Source organism: Bos mutus, chromosome 11 (assembly GCF_027580195.1).
Source record: "Bos mutus isolate GX-2022 chromosome 11, NWIPB_WYAK_1.1, whole genome shotgun sequence".
Classification (NCBI taxonomy): domain Eukaryota; kingdom Metazoa; phylum Chordata; class Mammalia; order Artiodactyla; family Bovidae; genus Bos; species Bos mutus.
In genome coordinates this window covers 4,088,361-4,106,055 of record NC_091627.1, presented here as the reverse complement: position 1 = coordinate 4,106,055, position 17,695 = coordinate 4,088,361, and the positions used below count along the sequence as shown (strand labels likewise).

The window sequence follows — 17,695 nt, the reverse complement described above, 5'->3', positions numbered from 1 at the left end:
CCGATGACCACTCAGGGTGTAGAGTATTAGCCCAGGGTCTCTGAGGGGGACGCTCTTGGCAACCCCACGCTTGTTTCTGGGCAGGGATCCTGGGCCACCCACAACTTGACTCCCCCGCTCCCAGGTACACCCCGGACGCTGCCCGATGAAGTGACACGGGACGAGACGAGTGGAGGGGCCGTCTGGGTTTACCCTGGTAGAAGACGTCCACGCAGGGCTGGTCGGCGCTGATGACCTTCAGGATCTTGGGGTACGAGGGGAGGATCCTGACGATGTTCCTGTGATACTCGAGCAGCTTCCGCGCCGTCTCCCCCTCGAAGATGCCTGCAGGCACCATCAGTCGGTTCTGGATTTCCGACTCGGGGGGCCAGTCGAAGGTGGTGTGATAGATCTCTGCCGGAGAGAGGGGCGCGGCGGTTAGAGTCACCCGCCCGTGCTGGAAGCACAGCCTGCAGGTCCCAGGGACGCCTGTCCGCCCCCCGGGTCCGCCCACCCCAAGGGTGGCTTCAGCCTGCTCCCCCGTTGCTGCTAGTAACAAACTGATGAGGGTGCTGGGGCGAGGGGAAGGGCGGCGCTGGCCTCCCGAGTGCTCGCTCTGTGCCAGGCACCCGCCCACAGGCTCTCAGCCTTCTCACGGGGAGCGGGTCACAAGGCAGGGCTTGGGGCTCTCAGCCTCAAGTCCCAGGTGAGAACACCAAGCCTCAGACACTGGGCAGCCCCTCCCACGTCCCACGGCTAGAAGCGGGCAGGGACCTCGGTCTGTCTGCTGCCCAAGCTGAGAGGGGTGCTCAGTGAGGGTTGAGGGCTGTGATTAGGATCTGAGACCTCTGAGATCCCACAGGGCAGGTGGACACAGGAGGAGACTGCCATACCTCCAGTCTGAGGGTCGATCCTCTTCCCCAAGTTTCTCTCAATCAGGACGGTGTCTGGAGCGCTCAGCACGACTGGGCAGAGAAGGAAAGAAGCCAAACCAGACACAGTGGGCAGCAGGACACTAAAACACCCACCACCTCCACACCCATCAACCCCTTAAGAGAGAGGTCAGAACACAGACATGGAATCTCAGGACAGAGGTCATCCATGCACGAACACTGCCTGCCGACCGCCTTCAGGGCCACCAGTAACTGTGACATCCCTGTACAGAAGGCTTTTGCCACACTTGGGATTATTTCCTATAGAGAGCTTCTCAGTGGTTTCCAGCTTCCAGTGGTTTCTCAGAGTTTCCCATGGTTGAGATGGGGGCTTCCTGAAACAGGGAATCCCCAGGGTCAGAGCAAGACCCCAGGTTCCTCAGCACAAGCCCCGAGTGCATTTAGCTCTTGGAGAACTTGGCTGAGCGGTCCTCCTGGTTCCTGCCGGGTCACAGGCCCATCAACCCCTCTGCTGGATGGTGGCCCTGGGCTGAGGGTGGGCACTGAGGACCGCTGACACAGCACAGGCTGGGTGCTCACTCTCAGGGTCTGCAGCTCTGGTGGGCAGGGCTACTCACTGACGTGTCTTGGGGAGATGCCAAGGGTCTGGATCGTCAGAGCCTGCTCCCGCGTCTCAGGGATGCCGTCCAGAATCCAGCCCTAGAAAGAGGATGTGTAAAGAGGCTCACCTATGTTTACTTTTTCAGATTGGTGGGGGGCAGTTAATATAAAAAGAATATTGAGGCTTCCCTGGTTGGTCCAGTGGCTAAGACCCTGTGTTCCCAATGCAGGGGACCCAGGATCCGTCCCCGGTCAGGAAACTAAGATCCTACATGCCAACAACTAAAAACCCACAGGCTGCCACAAAGACCCAGCACATCCAAATAAATAAAGAATAAAAATTTTTTAAAAAGGAATATCATATCATACCTTTCTAGAAAAACTGGAACTTCTAAGATAAGAAAAAATAAATGTTTCTGATAGCTGCATCAACCTTACTTAACAATCCCTCTCATAATGTCACATTCCCTTCTGAACCTGATGTTTGTGATGATAGTCACAACATAGAGATTTTCTGTCCTGACTTTTTGTTTCCATCCCACATTATAACCACACTGCATTTTTTTTTCACGTTGACCCACCTCTTCACTGGCCATATAACGTCCCACCGGTGAGCGGTCTCACTTACTGAACCACGCTCCGTGACTGGACATTTCCCCCACTGACCATTCGCACTGTTATAATTATAACACTGTAAGGGACGTCTTTGTGTGTGGCTCTTTCCACATTTTGGATTATTTCCCAAAGACAGCTTCTCAGATGTGAGAGGCAAGGAACCATCAGGGGCAAAACAAAAGCCCACGAGTCCTGGATGAACAGAGCATTAGGAGGCCTGAGTCCAGGTTTCTGTTCCTGGTGAATTTGTTTTAGGGCTGAACTTCCTCAGGCACCTTCTTGGATCAGCTGGGGAGCCGGTTTAGAAGATTTATTTTCATGAACCTTTCAGTCCAATTGTGAGGGTCACAGACGAGTGCTGCACACGATGTGGAAAATACTACAGGGTGGAAACGATAACGCTTGTCGCTGACTGACACCATCAACCCGCAACTAGCCACTGTTAACACTTTGGTGCATCTCCTGCCAGGCTTCACAGACGGATATCTTTTTTTCCTGGTTAGGGGTGGGGAAGGCAGTAGAGGGAGAAAAATCACACTGTACATACTATTTTGTAATCTGTTCTTTTCATATAGTGAGAACACTTCATGCACACTTTCCCACATCACAGAATTTTCCTCTCCTGGGAGTTTTTGCAGCTGCCAAGCATTGCATGAATTGACCTGCCAAATGCTAATGAATCACATACTGCTGCTCATTTAGTTTCATTCCACTACTTTAAAAAAAGGAAACAAAGCCATTTATTAGGGACTTTCTAGTGGTCCAGTAGTTAAGACTCCAGCTTCCACTGCAGCGGGTGCAGGCTCTCAATCCCTGGTCGGGAAACTAAGATCCCACATGCATTTTGGTATGCACCCCTCCCCTAAAAAAAAAAAAAAAAAACCCTGATAAATTTCTAAAAGTTGATACCTTCTTTTATCATTTTTGATACATTTTGCCACACCAAGCTACAAACTTGCCCATCAGTTTCTGAACCCAATGGTGGATCACCTGTTTAGTGTCCCTGCATCTTGGTCACTGTAAGGCTCTATCTCAGGGAAAATCTGTCCAGCAAGACAGCATAGTGTTGCTGTTTTAATTTGCATCTCTTTGAGCACTAATGAGGTTCAATATTTTTTCCATGTGTGCACTGGTTATTTGAAATTGCACTTTTCCAAAATGCCCATTCATGTCATCTATTCACTCTGCCCTTGGGGTTTTATCCTCTTATTTGTTCACAAGAGCTCTTTACATATTAAGAATATTAACTTATTTTGGCAACTGCTACCAGACACTCCTTGAGGCAAACAAAGCGACCAACATTTTCCACAGTTTGGCTTTGGCCTTTTAATTTTGCATGTGTGTTTTTTAACACATAAGTTTATGGCCAAATCAATCAGTGCTGTTTTCTTCAGATTCTGGTGTTGAGTGGATGTATAAAAAGGCCCTTGTCACTGTAAAAGCTGGTAAATATCCACCTGCATTTAAACTGTGTTCTCTTAACAGTTTAATTCTTTACCCTGAAATAGTATATTTAATAGAGCCAGATTTTTTTTTTTTTTTTTCAAAAATGATGTGGGCCTGACCTGACCATTTTTATGTGGATTTCCATCTATCCCAGGGTCATCTGTGAAACAGCCTGTCCTCTTCCCTCTGTTGGTTTAGTCGCTGAGTCATGTCTGACTCTTGTGACCCCATGGATAGCTGGCCAGGCTCCTCTGTCCATGGGATTTTCCAGGCAAGAATACTAGAGTGGGTTGCCATTTCCTTCTCCAGGGGATCTTCCAGACCCAGGAATTGAACCTGGGTCTCCTGCATTGCCAGTGGATTCTTTACCAACTGAGCTGCAAGGGAAGCCCCTCTTCCCTCTAAATAGAAAAAAATTTTAACACAGTCCACATGTCGGTGTGATGTTGGTTCTGGCATCTTTCTACCTGTAGACTCTTGTGTCAGACTCACACTGTTTAAATTACTGCTGTTTTATAATTTATTGTTCTATCTAGTAGGAGATGCTCCTCCTTCATTTTCTTTCTTTCTTTTTTTTTTACATTTGTTCCTCCAGGTAAACAGAAGACTATTTTGTTAAGTTCCAAAAATATAAATTCTACAAGGTTGGGAATGACATTAAATATAGAGATTAATTTATGGACATTTTTACAATATCATGTCAAAACATCTTCCTGGGAATTCCCTGGTAGTACAGTGGTTATGACGCAGCTCTCTACCTGACAGGGCTCCAGGTTCGATTCCTGGGCAAGGAACTAAGATTCTGTAAGTCACGTGACAAAAAAAATATATCTTCCCATTTGTTTATGTTGTTTTTCTCTTTTTTTGATGTCCCCCAATAATATTCACATTAAACAATTTCTAGAGTCTTTTCAAGTCCCTTGAGCCTAGAGTTATACATGTGTCTCAGTTGCTCAGTCGTATCCGGGTCTTATGACCCCATGGACTGTAGCCCGCCAGACCTCTCTGTCCATGGGATTTCCCAGGCAAGAACACTGGAATGGGTTGCCATTTCCTTCTCCAGGGGATCTTCTTTACCACTGAGCCACCTGGGAAGCCCTCACATATCTACTATTTAATGCCCTCAACTTGATGGTCAGATAAAGCAAGATTTGGAAGGGTGAAATAAAGCCACTGATTATCTCAGGTCTGCCTTCCTTTCGGGGAGGTACAGTAAAAAAGCATAGCTTTATTCATTTACCAGGCAAGGGGGGACATAGCGGGCTCCTGCCCCAAAAAACTGGGTCCCCCTTAGATCTCCATTCTGCGGTGAGAGGTGTCAGGCAACCCCAAGCAGCTGCTCAGGTTTCTGAGGCTGGCTCCCAGAAGGGGGCTCCCCCCTGCCATAGGCCCCGCCCTCTCAGCAATGATAAGAACTTGGTTGCTTTAAGGTCAGAGATGGACTAATGGGATAAACTCAGACTCAAGGTCACTTGTAACTCATAACACCTGATGTATAGAACACCACGTGGTTGAGGGCAAGTCATGTCTTTCTTTAAAAAAAGGGGACAGGGTCACATTTTTTCAATATTGAAATGTTTAGGCTCCAGTAGCCTCAACTGACAGTTAAAAAAAAAAAAAGCTAAACAAATTTACAGAGTAAATAGTGTTGGAAAAATCAGGCACGCTTTCATTAATTTCTTAAATTATGCAGGAGAACACGCAGCCACGGAGGCCCTGGATTCTAGAACTAATGAAGCAAAAGTGAAAAAAAAAAATAGAAACCAAGATTTTTAACAGCCTTTTGCTCCCTCAAGTCCTTGTTATAGCCAGCCAAGTGTTGGCTGCAGCTCTTAAAAAAAGCAAACACCTACGTATGTGTGCACCCTACAGGAACCAGGAGGTGTGGAGTCTGAAACCCGCCCCTTCAACTTACGGTTCTGAAAGCCGAACCCAAATGTTCTGAACTTTGGCTACTTTCAGACCCCTTCATTTTTACCGTATCTGGAAGGGAGGGAGCTGGAGCCCACTGACCACTTCTTCTAGGACTGGGGCGGGTAATTCTGTTTCAAATCCCGGTTTTGAAGCTGAAAGGAGGGTGGAACTCCGCCTTCGCTCAGAACCGAGAAAGACCTCCGCTTTTAATATTGCATTACTGAGCAATCATTATAATCTCACCCATAAATTTGCAGCTGATATCAGTATGTGGTCCAAAGCTTTTAGAACTATTCAGGGAAACAGCTCTCGCCGACTGGAGAAAGCGGGCCTTCCAATTACACAGGGAAAGTGCAGCAAAGTGAGGAACATCTTCCTAATTAGCTGGCCTCGCTCGTGCGTCATCCTGGTGCGGACGTGACATTTAAGGAGGGAGAAGGCGGGGCGGGGGGGGGCTCGAAGCGAATCCCAGGCCACCTTGGCTCTCCGGGTCTACGCTTCCAGACTCAGGGAGATGGTCCAATCACCCAAGGTGCAAAGAAACGAGGTCCCTGGGGGACACACCTCCTTCCCCTTCCCCATCATCCTTACATCTCAGCATTCAGATCTCAGCCTGCACGCTGCTTCCTCAGAAAGGCCTTCTCTGAGGAGCCAGTCTTAAGGAGTCACCCAGTCACTCTATCACATCATGTGTTGACCTCTTAAGGTGGCTCCCACACCCTGCTAGTCCCAGCCTCAGCTCGCCTGGGAAGGAAGGCTACAATGACCCAGGCCTCTACATCAGGGAGTGTGGCTCGTGGAGCGTCCTCGAGATGGAAGCCCCAGGCTTCGTGCCTGGAAAAGACCTTTCGCAGCGCTCTTCCCCGCTCGCTGCTTTTACAGCCGCACATTCATGCGGCTGTGCCAGGTCTTAGCTGCTGCGTGGGGTCTTCCATCTTTGTTGCAGCACGTGGGGCCTTCAGTTGCGGCACATGGCGATTTTACTTGTGGCACGTGAACCCTCAGGATGTGTTATGTGGCATCTAGTTCCCTGACCAGGGGTCAAACTCGGGGGTGTGGGGGGAGCGCGGAGTCTTAGCCACTGGGCCACCAGGGAAGTCCCCCAGAGCTCCTCCCTCTGTAGAGGTTATTTGCAACTGCCCGGTGGCAAACGGAGCACACTTTCGAGGGGAAACAGCAATTCTGGTTGAGAGCAAGCTACTGGCCGCAAATTCTGGCAAAGCAGGAAGTCATCCATCAGTCAGCAGCATCCGCACCCCGCCGTGATGGGATGCTGGTGAGCTGCGTCGTGAGGGTCGTGGGTCTGACTTCCAGGAGCGGCTGGATGCCGAGGTAGCAGTCAGTCCCTAATTAGAATACGTTATCCGTCTTCCTGACACTTCAGTGAAATGTCTATTCTGCTGCTCTGGAGCCGCAGCTTTGTTCCAAGCAGGCTAATTGATATTCCGAGGCCTTCGCTCGCCATACCCCCGTGGCTCGCTTCTGTTTTATCACACATCAAAAAGGCCGTATGCTCAGGGCACTCCTGCTCCGGCACAGAGCTGGAGGTCTGCACAGCTGCGTGGGGTTCGGTATCAGAGGAGGGACAAGCACCGAGCAGATGTCACAGATGGAAAAAAAAAAAAAGGGAAAGCAAAGCAGCCCGCCAGCCCAGGGAATGTGGCGGGGGGCCCCCGCAGAGCGTGGCCCACTCTGTGTGAACACTGGCCTCTCCTGCCCTCCTGACTATTATTAAAGTGCAATTAGCAACTTCACACCACAGGACTCTTGCCCTCTGAGCCCTTGGCCTGTTTGATGCGGTGCTTTTGTCTCCGCCTCTCTTCTCCAAAGACCAGAGTAGGGGCGCTCCCCTGGGTTCTCCGGAGGACACCCTGATTCCTGCTCCCAGCTCTGACTGCAGGCTCTGGAGGCTCTATCCTAGGGGTTCCCTGGAGCCGGAGGCCGATTTGTCAAGTCCCAGGGAGGCAATGTGAGGCTGAAGGTTTGTGTCTGATCAATCAGATCACTCAGCTCAAAGTCTGAATCGGGGACATGTTACAAGATGCCTCGTAGGCCTGCCACCTCCCTCACTTTTTTCTGGTGAAATGTTGTACAGTTTCCCCACTGTCTAGAAGAGGGTGGAAAGGAGATTTTGATCAGCCAGAAAAGAAATGCATATTAAAAGATCCAGTTTGGGAAACTGATGTGTTTCAAGACAACTGGTGAGAAAGATGAGAGTATTTTGATGGTTACAAAAAAGTTGACATGACGTTGAGCCAGTATTGGTTCCTCTGGTTCAGACAGAAACATGCCAATCTTAGCCTGCCATGGCATCTTAGGACGGCTTCCATATTCAACTCATCTGAGAGATGACTAGCGGGAAGTTCGACTTTGAAGTTTAATCTCAAACAATAGGCAACGCCTGCCAGTGCCCCTGACTGGCACACCCTGCAGCGAGCGGGCTGCTCTGGAACTCGCCTGCTCGCTGGCTTGGCAGCCCCACGAGGCTCTGCCCAGCTGTCTTCAGTGCCTGTGTTCAGACAGGCTGAGGCGTGTGGGAGAGGTGTTTCCAAGTAACTGACGGAGCCGGGTTCCACCTATCTTGGCAAATCAGTGACACATGCCTGATGGTTTTCTAAACAAACACGAATCTGGGAAAATCCATACTCCTGGGTCCCGCTGGTTAAAAGCCACTGATCTCCAGGGTGCTGAAATTCGGTAAAACACAGATGTGAATGCTTAAGAGGTTTTTGTTGTTGTTGTTCTTCAGTCGCTAAGCCGTTTCTGACTCTGCAACCCCGTGGACTGCAGCACGCGAGGCTCCTCTGTTCTTCACTGTCTGCTGGAGTTTGCTCAGATACATGTCCACTGAGTCAGTAATGCTATCTAACCATCTCAGCCTCTGTCGTCCCCTTCTCCTTTTGCCTACAGTCTTTCCCAGCATTAGGGTCTTTTCCAATGAGTCAGTTCTTCATGTCAGGTGGCCAAAGTCAGCTTCAGCTTCAGCATCAGTCCTTCCAAAGAATATTCAGGGCTGATTTCCTTTAGGATGGACTGGTTTGATCTCCCTGCTGTCCAAGGGGCTCTCAAGAGTCTTCTCCAGGGGTTTGGTTTTTTTTGTTGTTGTTGTTCCCAAATAGCTAAAAAATGTTTTAAAATCAAATTCACATAAAAACGGACCAGTTCCACCGCAGCTCCTCACCTGGGAGGATGCTGAGATGACCCACTGCAGAGAAACTTGCTTTGCTGAATCACGTTTAGTTTCCGGGTTCAGACACAGTGGGCAGTGGTTGAAAGCACAAAAAGTGGCTACCTCGACACCGTCCAGTTAATGGGTCTGTTCCTTCCAAACCCTTTAGAGCCTGCCTGTGGTGTAGACTCGTCTCTTCAGAAATAAGATGAGCCCATCAGGATGTCCGTTTACTGTGCTGCTGAAGAGCAGAGCCTCGGGAATCAGCCTCTACCACTGCTAGCCATGACTTTCAACACCTCTGGGCCTTGCTCTCCTTCTCTGCAAAATGGGGACACTAACAACCATCTACCCCACAGCTGCCGGGATGACTAAATGAGGAGTACAGCCAGACAAACAATGAGAAAACAAGCACGGTGCCTGGCGATGAAGAAACAGCCCAGGCTGCTAACTGGTTTTATTACTGTCATTATAATTCTGACCAAGACGAATTCTGTTCTTTCCCTCTACCCCCTTTCAAGAAGGCATCCCACTTAGGACTGTAGAAATTAATATAAAGAATTCATTTAAAAAGACAGTCTCAGGGATTTCCCTGGTGGTCCAGTGGTTAAGAATCCGCCTTGCAATGCGGGGGATTCACGTTTGATCCCTGGGCCAGGAGCAAGGATCCCACACTCCGCTGGGCAAGTAAGCCCGCATGCACCGCAGCTAGAGAAAGCCTGTCTGCCACAACAGAGACCCGCAGAGCCAAAATAATAAAGTAAAATAAATGAAAAGGCAATCTCTTGGAAAGAGCACTAACTGGCGTTCTGGATATGAACTGAGAAAAGCTTTCTAATTAACGAAGACTTGGGAAAAACACGTTTCGCTGAAAGTGAGGGAGTCTAGTGGACTGTGGCCTAGTGCAGACCCGCTCCCGGTGATCTGTTTGCCAGAGACTGACTGGGGGCCGCCCAGGGGAGCTTGTACCCCTGAAATCACAGTCAGGAGCCAACATGTGGGAAACAAGCCTGAGGGCCCCTTCATTCTCCTGTCCATCCATCCATTCACCCACTAGCACATTTATCCATGCTGTGTGCAGAACACTGTGTTTTCATACCAAAAAGTTCAGAAGCCCTTGGTTGGAGGGCTTATCCGCTAGGCAGCCCTGGGGGTGATCGGTCACTCGTTCATTCAACTACCTACCCCCAAATCTGGCTGACCCAACTCTGGTCACATAGGGCTCTTTTCTAATTGGTTGTGGACTGTGCAAGGCACTGAATATCACCTATAAAATAAGAGGATTGGAAGAGGTAACTTCTAGCAAAGACAATTATGGTTTAACAAAGACATTTTGAGAGTAAGCAGCCCGCTGTTCATAATTACGCAGGGAAAAAGGCATCAACCAGGAAGAGGGACTGTCCTGCCTCTGAGGGTCTTTGCACATGAAAACATCATAATTTACTTGCAACCCTGCAGACTGATTCTCCTATGAAATTCTGCCAGCTCCCCAAAATCATGAAAAGAAGAGGGAAACCCCCACCAGGCAGTGGGGGCAGAGCTTGGTGGGGGTTTACATTTACCAGGTCTGATCAACACCTGAAATGACTCCTCTCCCAGGGCATTCCAAAGGGCACCCTGAAGGTCGAGTGCTGGGTCCAAGCTGGGTGTGCGTGTCTGCCTAGAGTCCTGGCTTCGTTCTCAGGAGTTGCAAGCCCAGACTCCACTGACCCCAGGTGGCTCCTCAGACCTCATCTCTCCTTCTCCATTCCAAATCCACTGATGCAGGCGCGGCTCTGAGCCAAGCAGCCAGCCCCTTGATTTCCACTTCCTCCTCGAGCTGCAGCTCCCTCCCCCTTGTCCTGGGACCCCCACACCCACCCTTGGGGCAGGGAAAGCACTGGCCACGGGCTCTAAGCCTGTAGCCTTGTGATCATGAATTACCCAAAACCTGAGTCTCAGTATCCTCAACTGCAGAATGGGGGCAGTCAGACCCTCTAAGAAAAAGTCCCTGCAGTGACTGCGTCGGATTATTAACGAGAAGCGGGATGACCAGCACCCGACCCGGAGCAGGTGCCTTTCTCCCCGCTAAGAACAATCTGTGGTGCAGGATCATGGGCGTTTCCACAAAACAGAGAGGCCCGTCTCCACGCAGCTGATTACAAGGCTGCCGCTTCAGGCCCGGAGAGGCGGGCAGGACTCTGGCTGACGCTCAGGGCCCACCTCCACCAGGAGCAGCTGTCCCCTCACCCCCTACCTCGGTGGGGGCGGCGCCCATGGGTCACTTTCCTCTGTCCCGCTGTCCCTGGCATGTCCGCGTCACTTCCTTCAGCAGCTTGGGCTCTTTCCAGCCTCCGGCACCCAGCAAGCTTTTCAGGCCCCAGGACGAGGGGGAGAGAGTGCCAGCTCCAAGGGAGGGGTGGGAGTTGAGGGGCTGGCTGCTTGGCTCTGAGCCACGCCTGGATCAGTGGATTTGGAAAGGAGAGAGAGAGAGGCGAGGTCTAAGGAGTCACCTGGGCTCCGTGGACGCCGGGCCCTGCCGCCTCTCACTCCCTCCGTCCCAGTCGGAACCACCTTCTTCCTCGGGCTCAGTGCCCTGGGACATTCACTCTCAACCCACGAGGAAGCCCAGACCACTTTCCACCCTTTCTAAGCTCATCTCAACTCAGGCCCGTGGTCTGCTGCCAGAGACTAGACCCTAGGGTGCCGCTCCAGGAAAAACCCAACCTGACCAAGTGTCGGAAGGAGAATGCGACGGGGCCTACTCCGGAGAACGAGACTTCATCAGTTGAGAGCCTAGTGAATTCCACACAGCCTCAACAAGTCAAAAGCACACTGAAAAACATATGCACATATGCTCTGGTATTCTAACCAATATGTTTATTTATAATTAACATTATAAGTGTGTCCTGTGCTGGGCTCAGTCGTGTTGGACTCTTTGAGACTCATTGGACTGTAGTCCGCCAGGTTCCTCTGTCTGTGGGACTTTTCAGGCAAGAACACTGGAGTGGTTGTCAGTAGTATGTATAATTCAAATTGGAGGTAGTTAATATGTTACAGATTATAGCTAAAAATCAATCATTTTAGTTTCTGCAATTCTTAAAACATGCTCTGAATGACAATGTTGAGCCAGCTGGGACCCCGGACCCGCACTTACCAGCCATAACAATTGATCTGCAAAGCGGGGATAATGCTGACATTATCAGCATCATCACCCTGGGGTTCAGGGTGAGGTGCCGTGACGGGCGGGAACTGCCGGCCCGAGGTCTGGCTGATGGTAGGTACTGGACGGACGACGGCAGCTGGCGTCGTTCCCAGCCTCGGGCACATGCCATGCTTTTCTGGGTTGACCCCTGACCGGAAAACTAAGTCACACCAAGAGCCTGGCACTGGGGAACTGAAGGTGCCCTTTGGCGCCGCCCTCCTGTGGGCCGTTTCCAGCTCTTGGGTGGGGCAGGCCCCCTGCTGCAGCCTCTGGATCCATCATCCAGCCAAGGGCGACATGGCTGGTGGGCCCAAGTCCAGTCCTGTCTCCAGTACCACTGGGCCTCTCCAGCGCTCTCTGGGGCTAGAACATTGGGCTCTGCCCCGCATTGCAGTCATCTCTTCTTCCTCCCCGACGGCAGCGAGAGGGGTCCTGAGAGCGTCAGGACCTGCTGCCCACACAGCACCCGGACACTGCTGCTCAGCGTGCAGACAGGGGGGCCACATGTGCCACCAACAAGCCTGACGTCACACCACAAAGGGCCCAGAAACACCCACAAGCAAGGGACCCACGAGGGGATCCTCACCGGGCTCCACCCGCACCCACCCTGGCCCCCAGAGCCCTGCTGCACAGCGCTGCACGCCAGAAGTTTTCCGAGTGGAGTTCAGACCCGCCCTCGGAGGCCCCGCCATCCTGGCTGCGTGTGGATAAGAGGAACACACAGCCCTGGGCCTCAGCAAAGCTGTGGATCAATAAACCCGCACTCCTCAGAGGCTGCGGGTGACATCTACCAACGCGTGAGCATCAGAACAACGCCAGGAAAATTCTGCATTCCCTCTGTCGGAGGACAGGAGCCCGGTAATTAATGCCAGCCCAATGACACCGCCAGGAGAAATAAAACAAACAGCGGGTGGTTCTGCAGACCAGAATCGGGCTCCTCCGCTCCAACAGCATTTCAACCATAAAATACGGACTCCCGTTATGGGCAGGGAAGCATAAATCTGAGAGCAAAGAGGAAAAAATAAACAAGACTCTAGAAACCTGCGAAGTAAATTTTAAACTTTTGGTCCCACAGTCAAAAGTATGCAGGGCTTCCCTGGTGGTCCGGTGGTTAAGACTTCGCCTTCCAATGCAGGCAGCATGAGTTCCATCGCCGGAGGGGGAGCTAAGATACCACACGCCTCTCGGCCAGAAAACCAAAACATAAAACAGAAGCAATACTACGACAAATTCAGTAAAGACTTTTAAAATGGTCCACATCAAGTTAAAAAAAAAAACCTTTAAAAAAGTATGCTCCAGCATCACTTCCTTTCTCATGAAATAACTGAATGTCTCCAGTATATTGAATGAGATTAAAAAGAAGAATCCGCCTACAATGCAGGAGACTCCGGTTTGATTCCTGGGTCGGGAAGATCCCTGGAGAAAGCATAGGCTACCCACTCCAGTATACTTGGGCTTCCCTTGTGGCTCAGCTGGTAAAGAATCCGCCTGCAACGTGGGAAACCTGGGTTCAATCCCTAGGTTGGGAAGATCCCCTGGATAAAGGAAAGGCTACCCACTCCAGTATTCTGGCCTGGAGAATTCCATGGACTGTATAGTCCATGGGGTCACAAAGAGTCGGTCACAACTGAGCGACTTTCACTTTCAAAAAGAAGTTAACCTGTGAACGCAAAGGCTCGCTTGCCATTTTCTGTAAAGGAAAGGTCTCCACCTGGCATTGGTCACTGGGGTTGGGGGACGACCCCCCTTCCAGTCTGCCTTGGGGATTTTCTCCAAGCAGGGGGTGTGGTCAGAGGTTTGCCTTCGGCGACGTCACTCCAGTTTAAGGAGGGAGATGACGTGGAGCAGACACTGAACTTGCAGGACATCTGTCTGGAAGAGCGAGCGGTTTCTCCTCCAGGCAACACACGTGTCTTTCCTTTACATCAGCAGCGGGTTTGGGTGCTGCAGCTTCCTGCTCTGCACAGCAGGAGGAATCAGTGCTAAAGGCCTGCCTGCACTGCTAGCGCCGGCCCGTGAAAGCGGGCACCGGTTCCTTCATTCTGTTGTCCCCCACAGGACCGAGGATGCTCCCTGCCGCACAGTAGTGCCCAGGAGTCTTGGGTGTAGAAACCTCACAGGACGGTGGTCCAGATCGCACAAGTGTGGCGGTGACTCCCCCAGCGTGTGCAGGGAAAGGCTGGTGAACCGCGAATGTACCTTCCTCCTGACGGACCCCCTGTGGCCCCAGCACCCATGCGGGGCTTGGTTCTGGCCTTCGTTTGCCTCCTTCCCGATCTTCGCCACCATCCCAGAGGCCAACGAGTCCTGAGGCACGGTGGCATTTTCTGAACTCGCTGAAGTCAGGGCCTGGCCATTGAAGTCTGGCCTGTCCCATTGAACAAACCACAGTCCTGGGGGGACAGGTTCTGCTTTTTGGGCCTTTGCTTTTGGTGGGGGCATTGGGAAGACTTCCTGACCCAGGGCTGGGGATGAGGAGATGATGGTTAGAACTCAGCACCCTGAACGCAGGCCTCTGCTTGGCCACCCTGGGGGAGGGGTGCGGGGAAACACAGATACAACAGGTGAGTCTGTGCTATCAGGGTGGGCTATCCACTCGGTGGGCGGGACTCCGAGCACCCTGGTTTGGGAAACGGAAAGGAGAGGTGCTGTGACATGGAGCACGACTGTGGAGGGCGCTGGCTGCCACGGGAGCCCCCAGCATGCTGACCCCTGCCTCACTCCCACTAAAGGCTGCTGCCCAGCCCGGCCCAGCCTGCAGGGGCTTCTGGCCTGACGCCTGGCAAGAAGCAACCCTAACCTCCGGAGCCCTGGAACTCCAGCCCACGTGGCAGTTCAGAGGAGGGAAGAAAAGCCGCAGCATGTGGACAGAAGCCAGGGCGGGGAGGCTCCAGCTGGCTCTGAGATGTCGCTGTTTGACCCCCAGGCCCTACAATTACTGTTAGCTCTCATCCTCATAGGTGCAGGACGCTGCAGAACTCATCGGAACAACAATTCTGGGATCACGCTGCGGGCTCACTGATGGGTTGGAGCCCACAGGACCCGGAGAGCAGAGGCCCCACCCTAGCGCCCAGGGAGACCGCGGAGGAGGCAGCTTCCTGCTGCTCTTGTCCATTCACCTCACCAGGAAAGCAGGTAACCCTGCCTCATGGGCCGCGGGCCAGGCTCGGGGCTGTACACTGGGCTGCACCCCCCAGAGCCCTCTCGGCCTACCTGCAGCCCCAGGGCGCCCACATCCAGCCAGGCAGGGCCTGAGCAGATGCCCCCCGCCAGGTCCTGCTGCCGCCCCCAGCCCAGGTATGTGAGGGCCAGCAGAGGTGGACATGAGCCATCTGCGGAGGCCTCTGCCTTTTCGGGGTGATGAAACGCCCACTGTCTGATGAGCCTTTACAGTCGGTCACACCCGTTCCCTCCCCACAGCTGGGAGGCGGCTGACCCCACATGCAAAGATTTCTTCTTTCCCTCCTGGACCAGATACGTCCGGACAGTCACATTCCGACTCGGTCTGGTCCTGGGGACACGGACATGCCTTTGTCAAAGAGCCAGCACAAGCTCACTGAGTCCTGGGCTAGAGCCTGGCCTGGCAGCCAGGAGAGGGCGGTCACACCTATCCTGGCCTGGCAGCCAGGAGAGGGCGGTCACACCTATCCTGGCCCACGGGTCCCTGATCTAGGCTAAGCCCTTCCCCCATCTGGGCCTCAGTTTCCCCTTTCAGAAAAGGTTTTAGGCACGAATATTTTCAAGAAATTTGTTTTTAAGAAAGTTGGTGAGACAAACTGAAATTCATCCACCAGGCACAGAGACTTCTACGAAACGCTGTTATTTACTATTTCAAAATCAAGTGTCTGAGTGATCTGTCCTTGTCACAGTCGATTAGAGACAAGGAGGACACAGGGAGCCTCAGCACAGGATGCCAAGCCCCAAGCGAAGGCAGGTTCCCAAACACTGGAACCCCGGTCCTGGTGGTGCACTGGCTGAGCCTGGTCAAGCTAGACAAGACCACACCAAACATGAGCCTTGAAAGCGCTGATAATGGAAAATAATCTCCAGACGTAATCATCTATTCCTACCGACAAAACTAGAACATTCACATTCCACAGAGCAGGCTTGATGGATTTTAAACACCTTCCCCTCCTTGGGCCAACAGCAAGTTGGGAACAGATTTCATGGAATTATGTGAATGGCATTCCCTTGTTCATTCATTTCATAGATATTTCCTGAGTCTGTACCCAGGTACCATGGGAGTTGCTGTGGGATTCTGTGATGACTGGCACAGATGGGACCTTGCCTTCACAGAGCTCACAGAGAAGAGAAGGGTGCTGTGGGCTCATGCAACAGTCTGCCTGAACAAGGGACTCTGCCCGGAGACTAAGAATCAAGAAGCAGCTGGCCAGCCACGAGGCAGGAGCGGTGGGCTGTCTCAATGAAGAGAACGTGGTGTGCTCGTTTTCTGTTGCTCTGTAACAAACGACCACAACCGTAGGCTTAAAACCGCACATCCACCCCATGGTGCCCATGGATGTGGAGTCCGAGCACTGCTGAGCTGGGCTCTCTGCTGGCCTCTTGGCCATCGAAGTGTCAGGGGACTGCACTTGCATCTGGAGGCCAAACTGGGGAAGAATTGCTTCCAGATCCAACTGTGTCCAAGCTCAGGCTGTGGAAGAACTTCCTTCCATGCTGCTCTGTGACTGAGGGCTCTAGTTCCTTGCTGGCTGGAGGCGGGGGCCTGCCACTGGGTCCTCCAGGAGGCCCCCACAGGCTTCTTCAACACAGTGGCCAGCCAGAGATGCTTTCTCTCTCATCTGCTAAGGTGAAGTCTTAGATAATGCAATGCAACCACACCAGAGGCTTCCCTGGTTGCTCTGTGGTGAAGAACCCGCCTGCCAATATAGGAGACTGGGCTCGATCCCGGGGTCAGGAAGAGCCCCTGGAGAAGGGAATGGCCACCGACTCCAGTATTCTTGCCTGGAGAATTTCATGGACAGAGGAGCCTGGTGGGCTATAGTCCATGGAGTTGCAAGAGTCAGACACGACTGAGCAATTAACACATATACACACAGTCCAGCAATCCCACTCTGGGCATATATTCATGCGCCCCAATGTTCATTGCAGCACTGTTCACAATAGCTAAGACACGGAAGCAGCCGAAATGTCCATCAACGGAGGAATGGACAAAGATGTGGTGTGCAGCCATAAAAAAAGAATAAAATAACGCCACTTGCAGCAACATGGACGGACCTAGAGAGTATGTGAAGTAAGTCAGAAAGAGAAAGACAAATACTGTATGAAATCACTCACAGATGGAATCTGATTTTTAAAAATCATACAAATGGACTAATTCACAAAACAGAAACAGACTTACAGATATCAAAAGCAAACTTCCGGTCACCAAAGAGGAGATGTGGGGGGAGGATGAATCAGGAGGCTGGGATGGACACAAACACGCTGCTGCACACAGGACAGACAACCAACAAGGACCTACTGTGTCGCACAGGGAGCTCTGCTCAGTGCTCTGTGATAACCCATAGGAGAAAAGAGTCTAAAAAAGAATTAACAAACATATATGTGTAACTGAATCACTTTGCTGTACATCTGAAACTAACACAACATTGGAACTCAACTATGCTCCAGTTAAAAAATGAAAAAACAAATTGGTACCATAACTCAAAAAAAAAAAAATAAATAAAGACAAATACTTCTCTAAGTATAAAATAATCTTCTGAAGAACATGCTCTCCAGAGAATATCAACATCTCTCCAGGAGGGGAGCCAGGTGGCTGCGGGACAGGAGTTTGAGGAAGACTGGGAACATTTTGAATTTTGAACCGTGTGAACAATCTGCCTTACAAATAGCTGTGAAAAGAAGGGAAACAAAAAGCAAAGGAGAAAAGGAAAG

General features: G+C 51.5%; 1 protein-coding gene across 4 annotated transcripts in view; it reads right to left on the bottom strand.

Moving 5' to 3' along the window:
• AK8 (adenylate kinase 8) overlaps nucleotides 1-17,695 on the bottom strand; it is a 138,983-nt gene that overhangs the window by 85,571 nt on the left and 35,717 nt on the right. For 3 of the 4 annotated variants that reach the window (XM_005902740.3, XM_070378772.1, XM_070378774.1), the window contains 3 exons: nucleotides 1,490-1,571; nucleotides 873-944; nucleotides 193-393 (listed from right to left, as the gene is read on the bottom strand). In XM_005902740.3, coding sequence (XP_005902802.2) covers nucleotides 193-393; nucleotides 873-944; nucleotides 1,490-1,571 — 355 coding nt within the window. Of the gene's footprint in view, nucleotides 1-192; nucleotides 394-872; nucleotides 945-1,489; nucleotides 1,572-10,852; nucleotides 11,035-17,695 lie in introns of those variants that run through there. The other variant, XM_070378773.1, reaches the window with a different exon arrangement.